Source organism: Macaca thibetana, chromosome 11 (assembly GCF_024542745.1).
Source record: "Macaca thibetana thibetana isolate TM-01 chromosome 11, ASM2454274v1, whole genome shotgun sequence".
NCBI classification, from domain to species: Eukaryota; Metazoa; Chordata; class Mammalia; order Primates; family Cercopithecidae; genus Macaca; species Macaca thibetana.
This window is the reverse complement of record NC_065588.1, coordinates 97320929-97333168: the sequence shown is the minus strand read 5'-3', so window position 1 is coordinate 97333168 and position 12240 is coordinate 97320929. Positions and strand designations below refer to the sequence as shown.

Sequence of the window (12240 nt, the reverse complement as noted above, 5' to 3'; positions counted from 1 at the left end):
GTCTTTCAATAATATCTGTTTCATACACACACAGTACACAAGTTAAAACATTTTGTGTACAACACAAAAGCTTTGCAAAGAAGTGGGTCAATGCTGAGTTATATGTGGCATGTATTTTCATGATTGATTTTGAAAAGATAGAAACTTGAAAAACTAGAAATACATCATGTTTCACACGGATGACTGCAGTCGCCAGAGCAGTCGGAACGACACTGTCAAAAGTTAGTCAGACCACGTCATTCCTCTGTAAAAGCCCACAGGCCTTAGGAATCAGGCTCCCTCCCAGCCTCTAACTCATCACTATTGTTATTCTCCTTGGCATTTCTGCTCCAGTCACAGGTCTTTGTTCTCTTTCCCAAACACAAGCAGAGCTTCTCCCAGATTAGGGCCTTCGTTTTGTTTTCTGTTCCCCTCTTGGAACTCTCTCTCTGCCCTTCTCACCTGCAAGTTTTTTTCCAATCACACCTTCTGGAGGAGGCCTGCCTTGAAGAATAGAAACACTGTCTTTCAGAAATACAACCTGCACCCCCACTCCCAAGCAGTACTCCCCATTCCCCTCACAACACCCTCTTTTTCTCTGTTCCCATAGCATTTATCCCCTTTTCACTTGCTTTTAAATTGGCTTCAAAAAATGTAGTGTACCTCAGCACACTACTAGTGACTTTTGAGGCTGGATAATTTTTTGTTGTGGGAAGCTGTTGGGTACATTATAGGATGTTTAGCAGCATCCCTGGCCTCTACATATTAGACCAGTCGCAATCTCCACTCCTAACTTGTGACAACCAAAAATTTTTCTAGACATTGCCAAATCACCCCTCATTGACAACTGCTGGTTTATAATTTATTACCAGTTACACCCAGCTAAACTGTAAGCTCCAGGAGGGCAGGAGTTTTTGCCTTTCTGTTTACTGTTGATCTCCAAGCACCCAGAACAACAACTGGTATGGAATATGTGGATGAGTGAATATATATTTAAACATATGCACACATAGCATAGCATAAATTTCATATTCTTCTCTTAAGAAGTAGTCAGTATTTAATTTAATCTCAATTTTTATGGGTGTTTACAAAAAAAATAACAGTAATGATAAAAATACAGAAAACGCAGGGAAGAACATTTTTTCTGTCTATATCTAGCACATTTTTCTGAAAGACAATTAGAATTGATCTATTTCTTGAAAGAATGTCCTGTATATCTATTATAAAAAGTAACATGACTCTTTTTGCATATTTCATTTTTTCTGTCTACCAGCAGAAAACCTTTATTATGGGTATTGACCTTAGAAAGTAATTGCCTCAAGGGTGTCATCGCTAATGCCATTTTAAGAATGAAGGGCAATGATACTTAAGCAGGGCAACATTCACAGGCACAGAGGTGAAGAGAAATAAATTAATTCTTAAATGGACTTGGCTGTCATAGTCATCAGATTCAAATAGAGTTTAATTTATCACAGAGAATGGGTGGCCCTGCCTGAATGGTGTCATGTGATGGAAGACAGTAGAACCATGGTTTTTAAGGCTGGAGAAAAGGGGTATGATTTTGTACCCATCCCACCACTAACACCAGGGGAAATTTGGCAGTGTCTGGAAACATTTTTGATTCTCCTACAACTAAAGGGTTGGAGAATGCTACTAGCATCTAGTGGCTAGAGAGGCAAAAGATGCTGCTTAATATCCTACACTACACAGGACTCTTCCCTACAACAAAGAGTTATTCAGCCCCAATGCCATTAGTGCTGCAGCTGAGAAATCTCACAATAGAGCCTAATGCTTATGAGGGTGAGACCTAGAGCCTCCCTGTTGGAATTTGAATTCCTGCTCTATCACTCAGACGAACCGCGACTGTTTATTTGGCAAATCTGCTTCTATGTTTCTTCTGGACACACAGGTAGACTAGTTATCTCAGCATTACTACATGACTAAGTTCTAGACCACGGAATGTGTGTGAAAGTGGTCTAGAACTTAGGCCTAGTTCTAAGTTCTTAGGCCTGGTCCACAAAAATTTCCTAAAAAATCACTCATCTCTCTTTTTCCTTGTCTGTAAGGGATTTAGGGGATGGCAGAATAACAAGATAACAGTAGGCTGGGTACCTGAATGACTACATGAATCAGTCATATGCCTCATTCCCCAGAGTGACCCACACTAGACAGTGCTGTGAACAAGTAAACTTCTATGCTGTTCTACTGATGATATTTGGGAGTTATTTAGACAGGTGGCCTAGCGTAGGTATACGACCTATAGCAGGTTCTTTGACCATTTTGTTCCTCACTTTTCTCATCCGTAAATTGGTAATAATAATGATACCTCAGCCCTCAAAGTATTGTTTGAGTATTAAACTTCTTAAAATAGTGTCTGGCATATAGTAAGAATTTTTCTACCTGTGGACCCACCTTGGTAAGCCCATATAAAGTGATCAAGTAGCATTTGTATGTTGACTTGTACCCCCTCAGGTTTGCTTTTTTTTCTCCTTAAATACAGTTATATTTTCAAACAGAATGCTAGGCTATTTGTTTGTTTGCTTGTTTATTTGTTTTGAGAGACAGGGTCTCGTTCTGTTGCCCAGGCTGGAGTATGGTGGCATAATCATGGCTCACTGAGCCTCAACCTCCTGGACTCAAGTGATCCTCCCAGCTCAACCTCCCAAGCAGCTGCAACTACAGGCGTGCACTGCCACGCGCTGCTAATTTTAAATTTTTGTAAAGACAGGTGTCACTGTGTTGCCTAGGCTGATCTTGAATTCCTGAGCTCAAATGATCCTCCCACCTCAGCCTTCCAAAGTGCTGGGATTACAGGGGTGAGACACTGTGACTGGCAGGTATTTGTATTTTAATTGATTCTCAACTTTCATATTTTTGTACAATGCAGTTAAAGAATAAAGGTTTACAATTAGATTATTCTGTGCTGTCTTTCTGACTTCAATCCTCACTCTTTCATCTAGTAGACAAGTATTGTGTGCCAATTTTATGCTAGGTATTGTGTTAGGTATTGGAGATACAATCATGGGCAAAAACAGATATGGTCTATGGCTCCACAGAGTACACAGTTTACCTAGGCAGACAGGCATTAATCATATGCTACTCAAATCATTATAGCATTTCAATTGTTTAAAAAATGTTATCTAGGAAACATTAAAACAGTATAGAACAGAAACCCAATCTTTGGAAGGATTGGTGGGGAAGGAGAGGGCCAGGGGAGGCTTCCATAGCAAGAGTCTTTGGAGCTGAGTTCTGGAGGAGGAACAACAGCATACTAGGTGAAGAAAGAAGGAATCAGGAGAGGAAACAGCATGGGCAAATGTCCTGGGGCAGAGTATATTCAAAGAGCTGAGAGAGGCTGCATGTGTCTGGATTATAACAAATGAAGGGTGGGAGGCAAGAAAGACAGATGAGGCTGGAGAGGGGATGGCAGTGCAGGTAGGCATTTGAGGGCTTCTAAGTCATAGTAATAATTTTGGTGTCTATTCTGAAGTTGTTAAAGAGTGAAGTGACATGATTAGATGCATATGTTGAAGACACCATGCAGTATGCACTTGAGAGAATGGATTAGCGGTGACAAGAGTACAAGCAGGGAGACCTGTAATATTATTTCTGGATTTCAAGTGAAATACAGTGACAAAGTCTGAAGTATAAAGATACTTAGGATGTAAAATCATCAATCCGTGGAGATGTATAACTTGTAGGAAGTAGAGATGAGAGAGGTGTCTAGAATAGTTTCCAGACTCCAGTTTCAGCAACTGGACAAATATTAGTGCTGTTTACTGAGACAGGGAACAATGGAGGTATGCTACATTTGAAAAGAAGGTATTTTGGATTTGGTTTGAGATGAGTGTGCAGTCAGCTAACTTCACATCATCTTTATTCTTTACTCACATGATTCTCCTACTTTCGTTTCTATCTATTCATTTATTTTTTCATTTAAAAAATCATTATTAAGCACTTACTATGGGATTAAAAAATGGGTGAGACAGACATAGTCTTTCAAGGAGTCTCTAGTCTTGGAGAAAGTAATTAAAATGGGTGGTACTATTGATTAAGGAAAAGAAAAATATTACTAAAACATAGATGAATACACCTCAACCAGAATTGGGGGTGGAGGTTGGAAAATCTTGGAAGATTTTTCAGTGGGAAATGTCTTTGATGAAACACTTAATAAACGTTCAATGTTTTTCTCTCCTTGTATTTTTTTTTCACTACTTTCATGCCCTCCTCCCACTCACCCCCTAACCAACACACTTATATATATATACACATTTTTTTTTTTTTTTTGAGACGGAGTCTAGCTGTCTCCCAGGCTGGAGTGCAGTGACATGATCTTGGCTCACTGCAAGCTCCGCCTCTCGGGTTCATGCCATTTTCTTGCCTCAGCTTCCCAAGTAGCTGGGACTACAGGCGCATGCCACCACACCCAGCTAATTTTTTGTATTTTTTAGTAGAGATGGGGTTTCACCACGTTAGCCAGGATGGTCTTGATCTCCTGACCTCGTGATCTGCCCTCCTCGGCCTCCCAAAGTGCTGGGATTACAGGCATGAGTCACCGCACCTGGCCTAAATTTCTATTATTATCTTTTATTCCAAGACAATACGAAACATTCTGGAAAACTAAGAAGTCACAAGGGATTTTGGACTATATTTGGAAAGCCAGGAATATCATGTTATAATTCCCAGAGTTTATTAACCAGCTACTTCTGATTAATTTAAATCCATTAATGTCACTCTCAATGCATCCTTAGGGAATTCTTTTCTGATTGTATCCAACAATTGTTTCCAATTTGACAGCCAGCATTCTTCAAGTCATACTTTTACACGCCCATCAGAGGAATGTTATCCATGTGACATGACAATTTTCAAAGAGAAATAAATCCTCACCACCCATAATATTCAAGACACTGATTTAATTTTTCACCTCTTATTTGCGTGATAGAACTGCCTCTATTCTCTTGGTCCCACTGAGGTCTGGTTCTTTGGTTTGCTTCATTCTGGCTGTCCTCTGCTTTTTCTTCCTTGATTCTTCTGTCTTGATATCTCATCTTCCACTAATCACTCTCTTTTTTCAAACTACACTAGGTCCTCCTCACACCCTATGCTCTTACTCACAGAAGGCTACTTGTGGTTCCTCAAAACACTCCATTCTGTTTCGCGCCTTTGTTCATTTATACACATATTACTGTCTCCTCTTGGGATACTTTTTGCCTCTTACCTACTTGGGCAAGTCTTATCCTTCAAGACCTGTATCAAACATTCTCTGCTTTATGATCAATCCTCATCACTTACCAACCTCCTTCTAAATCTGGAGAATTGAGTATCCCCCCTCTTAAGTCACACCCATCATACTGTTTACAATTATTTAAAATAGTCTGCATCTTTACTACACCAGGGTCCAGACTGCGTATTGTTCATCTTCATATCCTCTGTGCCCAGACAGTGCCTGGCAAGAAGTGAACACTAAATTAGTGACTATTAAATAAATCAATTATTTGACAAATTAATACCAAAGCATGTCAAAAGGGCTTCTCAAATATGTGAGAGAGATGGCTGAATATCCCTAATCCAATCATCCCTCATTTATTATATATTTTTAAGTGCTTCTAAAAATATGATTCTCAGTTCTAGTCCCTAGAAATTCTACTGGGTGTCCAAGGGCTTCTGACTTTAAGAATTACACTGAGAAGTATTGTTCTAAAGCAAGAACATTGTAGAATACAAACAGCATGAAGAGAGGAGGTGGAAAACCCTCCTCTTCCATACACCTATAACCCTTTGAAGTGAAACAAAATACCAGAGCACACATCACATACTTCACTAATTTATCCATCCATCTATCCATATATATATTCATAATTTTTTCTTCCATTTACCTATATCCCATATATCCTCCCTTTGAAGTGAAATAAAATCTCAGAGTACATACCACTTACTTCATTTATTCCTCTATTCATTTATACATCTACACAAGCACTCCTATACCCATCCATGTATCTATTCAGCCATCCATCCACCCATCCATCCATCCATCCGGTGACCTATCCATGTATATACCCAACCATCCATTCAGTGACCTATCCATATACACTGTCCATCCATCCATCCATCCATCCATCCATCCATCCATCCATCCATCCATCCATCCATCCATCCATCCATCCAGTGACCTATCCATGTACATACCCAACCATCCATTCAGTGACCTATCCATATATACTGTCCATTCATCCGCCCATCCATCCATCCATCCATCCACCCATCCATCCATCCATCCATCCATCCATCCATCCATCCATCCATCCATCCATCCGGTGACCTATCCATGTATATACCCAACCATCTATTCAGTGACCTATCCATATACACTGTCCATCCATCCATCCATCCATCCATCCATCCATCCATCCATCCACCCACCCACCCATCCATCCATCCACCCACCCACCCACCCATCCATCCATCCATCCACCCACCCACCCACCCATCCATTCATCTATCCAGTGACTATCCATGTATATACCCAACCATCCATTCAGTGACCTATCCATACACACTATCCATCCATCCATCCATCCATCCATCCATCCATCCATCCACCCACCCACCCACCCCCATCCATCCATCTGGTGATATATCCATGTGTCCACTCATCCATCCAGTGACCTATCCATGTATCCATCCATCCATCCATCCATCCATCCATCCATCCATCCAGCGACATATCCATGTATCCACTTATCCATCCAGTGACCTATCCATGTATCCATCCATGCATCCATCCACCCAGCAACCTATCAGTGTATCCATCCATCCATCATCCACAATTTCTGATACCCTTCTGCACTGTGCTAGGCACTCTATCAAACAGGTGAGAAGCACAGGGAAAATCTGCCTGTAAACCAGTCACCATTCCAGAAGAATTAGGGAAACAACTCATTGTCTAAAAAACTTCCAAGATGAACAAGAGAGACATGGTAGGGGTTTAAATTAAGTGTGGGAACACATCAGCTTTTTTTTCTGTCTTTTTCTCTTAAGAAAACACCCTAATCTCTGAATTAATATTATGTCCCTTCCAGTTCCCAGTTTCTCTTGAGGATCGAACTAAGATTTTGAGGCCAGTCTGTGAATTTCATGTTTGCTTCAATGACCCTTTCAAATGTTCACATACTGCAGCTGGGTTGGCTTCAATCTGACCTGTGGGGATCAGTTCGGCTATTTCAGAGGCATACAGAATTGCTTCCCCTGCATTAGACTGCTCTTTACTATTACACATTTTTGATGCAGAACATCTATTCTTTGATTTTTCCTTTCCCCTTTGCCCTGCAGAGCTTCACAGACTTTAACTGATTTTCCGTTGCTGAAATATGTCCCCACCTGGCACTCCCTGCAACTTCTTGAAAACTGCCATTTGGTTTACTTTTGTTTTTTTTGTTATTTGTTTTTTTGTTTTTGAGTCTCGCTCTGTCACCCAGGCTGGAGTGCAATGGCACAATCTCGGCTCACTGCAACCTCCACCTCCCAGGTTCAAGCAATTCTCCTGCCTCAGCCTCCTGAGTAGCTGGGATTACAGGTGCACACCACCACGCCCAGCTAATTTTTGTATTTTTAGTAGAGATGGGGTTTCACCATCTTGGTCAGGCTGGTCTCGAACTCCTGACCTCGTGATCTGACTGCCTCTGCCTCCCAAAGTGCAGGGATTACAGTCGTGAGCCACCATACTCGGCCTGGTTTACTTTCTCGCAAAATCAGCAAGTTTTTTTTTTTTTTTTTTTAATCTATCACCCCTTTCTTCCCCTTCAGATAAGTCATTTTTACTGAGGCTGTCACCACTGCTGGAGCAGGAGGGTCTGGAATTCCTGATCTTGTTGCAAGGAAGGTGGGGCCGACCTGATCTCTGCCCCCACTGGAGGCTGTGTTTACAGTCTCCAGCACACGGCAGGCTTTTCTGTCCTCCCGCCTGCCCTGCCCTGCATCCAGCCATCATCTCTTGTCATCTCAGAAGCTTCAGAGTAAATTCTCTTTCATTTTTTCAGTTCCTCACAGGCTCAGTTACTTAGCCAACTTGTTTTTCCTCCCCACATGTCAAAAGTGACAAATAACTGTTCTGAGACAGTCTGACAGACGAGTCAGCAAGTGGCCTGCCAGGTGATGTGGCTTTTCCTAAGGCAACCCTGTGAATTGCTGAAGAAAGGGGAACTGAGAAGTGAACCAAGATAAAACAAAAACCAGAAAACAAAAAACCCTCTCTCTGCTCGATCGGAAAAGGTGTAGGCCACTCCTCCTGTCTGCTGGCTGGATGCGGATGAGCCTGCAGGGGGCTCCATGCACAGGGGGTTGGCAGAGCAATGAGAATGACAGAGCCTGGGTCACTGCCTTTCTGTGGAGAAGATCATTTACCCAACACACACATGAGCAAGCATTGTGTCATCTTAAGCCACTGGGATGCAGGGATTGTTGGTTACAGCAGTTATCTTCCCCTGACTGAAATAAAAGGGATATGAACACTCAACGAGACTTTTAGGGGAGAAGGGCACTACGCTGTTCCTTCCTCATGCCCAGCAATCAAAGGCATGCAGGGTGAGGCTTTACTACAGCTGCACATCCTTAGTAAAACAGGGGCTTTAACATGGAATACTCACTGATGGATCCTTTGCTGGCTGAAAGGGGCAGTGTAGCAGTCATTCTCCTCCAGGTCTGGCAGTGTCTCCTTGTCCAGCCTCATTGGCTTCTTAGGTAACCATCTCCGAAACCTGCTTATTTGTTTATCGATCCTGTGGTACATGGAAGGCAAGACCAAAGGGTACAGCATGTCAGCATCACCCTGAAACACAGGAGGGAAGTCTCCACAGAGCCACAAGTATCATACCACACATTCCAGGCCCTCTCACTGCACTCATGATATCCTTGTTTTAGATGGAAAGAAGAGAGCCAGAACTCTAGTGTTGTTCTGATTTCACCAAGTGGCCTCAATATTATTACTGTTTGTGAAATAGCAGCTGTGAGTTAGATGTCCACCCACATGCCAATAATAAATGACCAAGCAGTCCTAACAAGGCTGGAAAGCTCTGAAAAGGATTCCAACAGTCCCTTAAGCAAGCAGCAGAGACCTTAACTTACATTCTGTAGGTTCTAAAAAATTCATTTTGTGTTTGGAAAACATCTGAGGGCAGAGAAGAGCTCTAGCTGTAGTTAACTTTGGGGAGGGGGTGCTGGCATGTATCCTGGGGGTTGTGCACAGACAGCTCCATGCCATGATTTGCTTCCTGCCTCTCCCACCTCCCCCAGCAGCCTCTCAGCAGGCAGCAGGATTTTTGGCTTTCATAGATCTCTTTTTAAGCTGGCTCCATGGTTCTCATGGTGCTCCTAGGGCGTCGTGACACACATGTGTCACTCTAATGAAGCCAAGTCAGTGAAAACAACAGTATTCTAAAAGTGGTTTTCAGCCACAGTTTTCTCTCTGGCTATCTCCCTGGTCCCTCAGTTCCACTGACTTCTGCTGATGAAAACATCTGGCTTCCAAGTGAACAGCTCCCAATCACTGTTCACAGAAAAACACCAGAAGGAGCAAAAACCACACCAAACTTTAAAATGATAGCACTACCTCAAGTGTCTATACTACTGGAAAAAAAAAATCTTCTAAATGTATTAACTGAAAACACATGGAATTTGGTCATGCTTTATTTTTTTCCTAATTAAAACAATATATTTACATGGCAATGTACTCTTTTCAGTGAACGTTATGGCTAATTTTCTGTGTCAACTTGGTTAAGTTAAGGGATGCCCAGATAGCTGGCAAACATTATTTTGGGATGTGTCTGTGAGGTTGTTTCCTGAAGACATTAGTGTTTGAGATTGTAGACTTAGTAAAGAAGTTGGCCCTCACCAATGCAGGTGGGCACCATCTAATTCATTGAGGACCTGAATAGGACAAAGAAGTGGAGGCAGGGTGAATGTGCTGTCTGCTTGAGATGGAACATCCATCTTCTCCTGCCCTTGGACATTGGCCTTCCTAGTTCTCAGGCCTTTGGACCAGAAATGGGACTTATGCTATCAGGTTTCCTAGGCCTCCTTCTTAAAAACTGCAGATTGCGTGACTTCTAGCCCTCCAGAATCTTATGAGCCAACAGTGCAAATCCCGGTCCAAGTCTGAAGGCTAGAGGACCAGGAGCACCGACGCCTAAGGACAGAGGAAGAGAGATGTCCCAGCTCAAGCAGCAGCAAATTCACTATTCCTCCATCTTCTAGTTCCACTCAATGGGTTGGATGGTACCGACCTGCATTGGGGAGCATCAGCTTCTTTACTAAGTCTACTGATTTGAATGCTAATCTCTTCCGGAAACACTATGACAGACGCACCTCAAAATAATGTTTTACCAGCTATCTGGGCATCCTTTAGCCCAGTCAGGTTGAACATATAAAATTAACCAGCACAGTGAAACTCTCAGCTGAAGATGATATTATTTATGTAACCAATCAATTCCAAACTAAAAAATAATGGTAAACTTCTCTTTTACTATCTCCTTTATTCTCAGCATTGTTCCAGCCTCACCATGACCCCAACTCTGCTTGGTGGTGGCTGTCCTTCAGACTTCCAAAGGGTCAAACTGAGAAGAATCTCACAGTGGCTCTAGGACTCTCCTCCCAAAGAAAACTCTCCGCCCCAAAAGAAGTATACTTAAAATATAGTGAGATGATGGGCTTTGGAGAAGCAGCATGACACAGTAGGTGACAACATGAACTACGGGGCTGGAATGCCTAGATTCAAATCCTGGCTCTGTTAATATTAACAGCAGAACCTTGGGCAAGCAATTTGACTTTGCTGAGCCTCAGTTGCCTTATCTATAAAATGGGCATGATAATGATACCCAATTCATAGAGTTGTGATGATGAACTTATTAATACACATATAAAGTCTTTAGAACTGTCTGGTGTACAGGAAATGCTGGCTATTATTACTGTTTTTCTCTTTTTTCCAAAAATAAAAAATCGAGCAACCAGCTTGCCTCTTAACATTTCTGTTTTTTGCTTTTTAATTCAAAGTTAATTGTGTTTCACCAGCATCTATCACTTGTCTATGCTCAATGATTTAGTCCTTATATGGACTCATAAATTAGACTTCCTCAGCTAAGTTGGTGGCCTTCCCCATGGTTCTTGGCTTTATTTCATTTGATTGCCTTAAAACTCATTCAAGAAAGAGGACATTGGCCCAAAGGTTTTTTATTATAGAGCTTTTACCTCCCACACATCTCCAGTCTGCAGCACTAATCAGATCACACTTTGTAAAATTCACATTCCCACAGAATCTGGGCTCTGCGTGCAATGACTATGAATTGAATCCAGCTGGGTACAGTGCTTAATGTGGATAAAAACAAATAAAAATGTAAAAAAAAAGTCAGGCATAACTACTCTACAGGAGTGAAATGGCAGCCTTCAGCAGCCAGCTGGTGGCACCACAATTTAATTGAAATGTGGAGATGATGAAGAGAGAGTAGAACAGGATAATTAAAATGATTAATTAATTGAAATATGTGAAAAAGAGGAAGCGAGAAGGAGGCAAGACGATGCTGCTTGGCATGGTAAAAGGAAGCTGAGATTTGTAACTGGGGTGCCTAAAACCTGGCTGTCTTGCGCCTCAGCTGTATGACCTTCCACAAGTTATTTACCCCTCAGAGCCTTCTTTTCCAAGGTTATAAAATAGAGGTAATAGTAACAATATTATTATCATCATTATCATCATCATCATCTTACTGACCTTACAGAGTAGTTAGTGGGCTCATAAAACATGGTGAGTATGAAATGCTTTGGAGAAGCTGCCAGACAGATAGCAAGCATTATTAATAATTTCTTAAGGACCACACAGGACTAACATAAAAGTGATGGAAAGCAAAGGAACTGGGCTTTTTTTTAAAACTGTGGAGGAAGAAAGACATTAAAAAGAACATCTTAAAAATAAAATCCCCGTGATCTGCCTGCCTTGGCCTCCCAAAGTGCTGGGATTACAGGCGTGAGACCAGTCTGGCCAACATGGTGAAACCCCATCTCTACTAAAAATACAAATATTAGCCAGGCATGGTGGTGTGTGCCTGTAATCCCAGCTACTTAGGAGGCTGAGGCAGGAGAATCACTTGAACCTGGGAGGCAGAGGTTGCAGTTAGCTGAGACTGCACCATTGTACTTCAGCCTAGGCAATAGAGTAAGACTCCATCTCATAAATAAATAAAATCCCCGAGACACTGGTTGGGCATGGAGATTAGAGAG

The 12240-nt window shown here is 41.9% G+C and overlaps 1 protein-coding gene across 2 annotated transcripts in view; it reads right to left on the bottom strand.

Annotated features, from left to right (window-relative positions):
• Positions 1 to 12240, bottom strand: part of ANO4 (anoctamin 4) — a 383617-nt gene that overhangs the window by 121075 nt on the left and 250302 nt on the right. For both annotated transcript variants that reach the window (XM_050750195.1, XM_050750196.1), the window contains one exon: positions 8622 to 8753. In XM_050750195.1, the coding sequence (XP_050606152.1) occupies positions 8622 to 8753 (132 nt within the window). The remainder of the gene's footprint in view (positions 1 to 8621; positions 8754 to 12240) is intronic.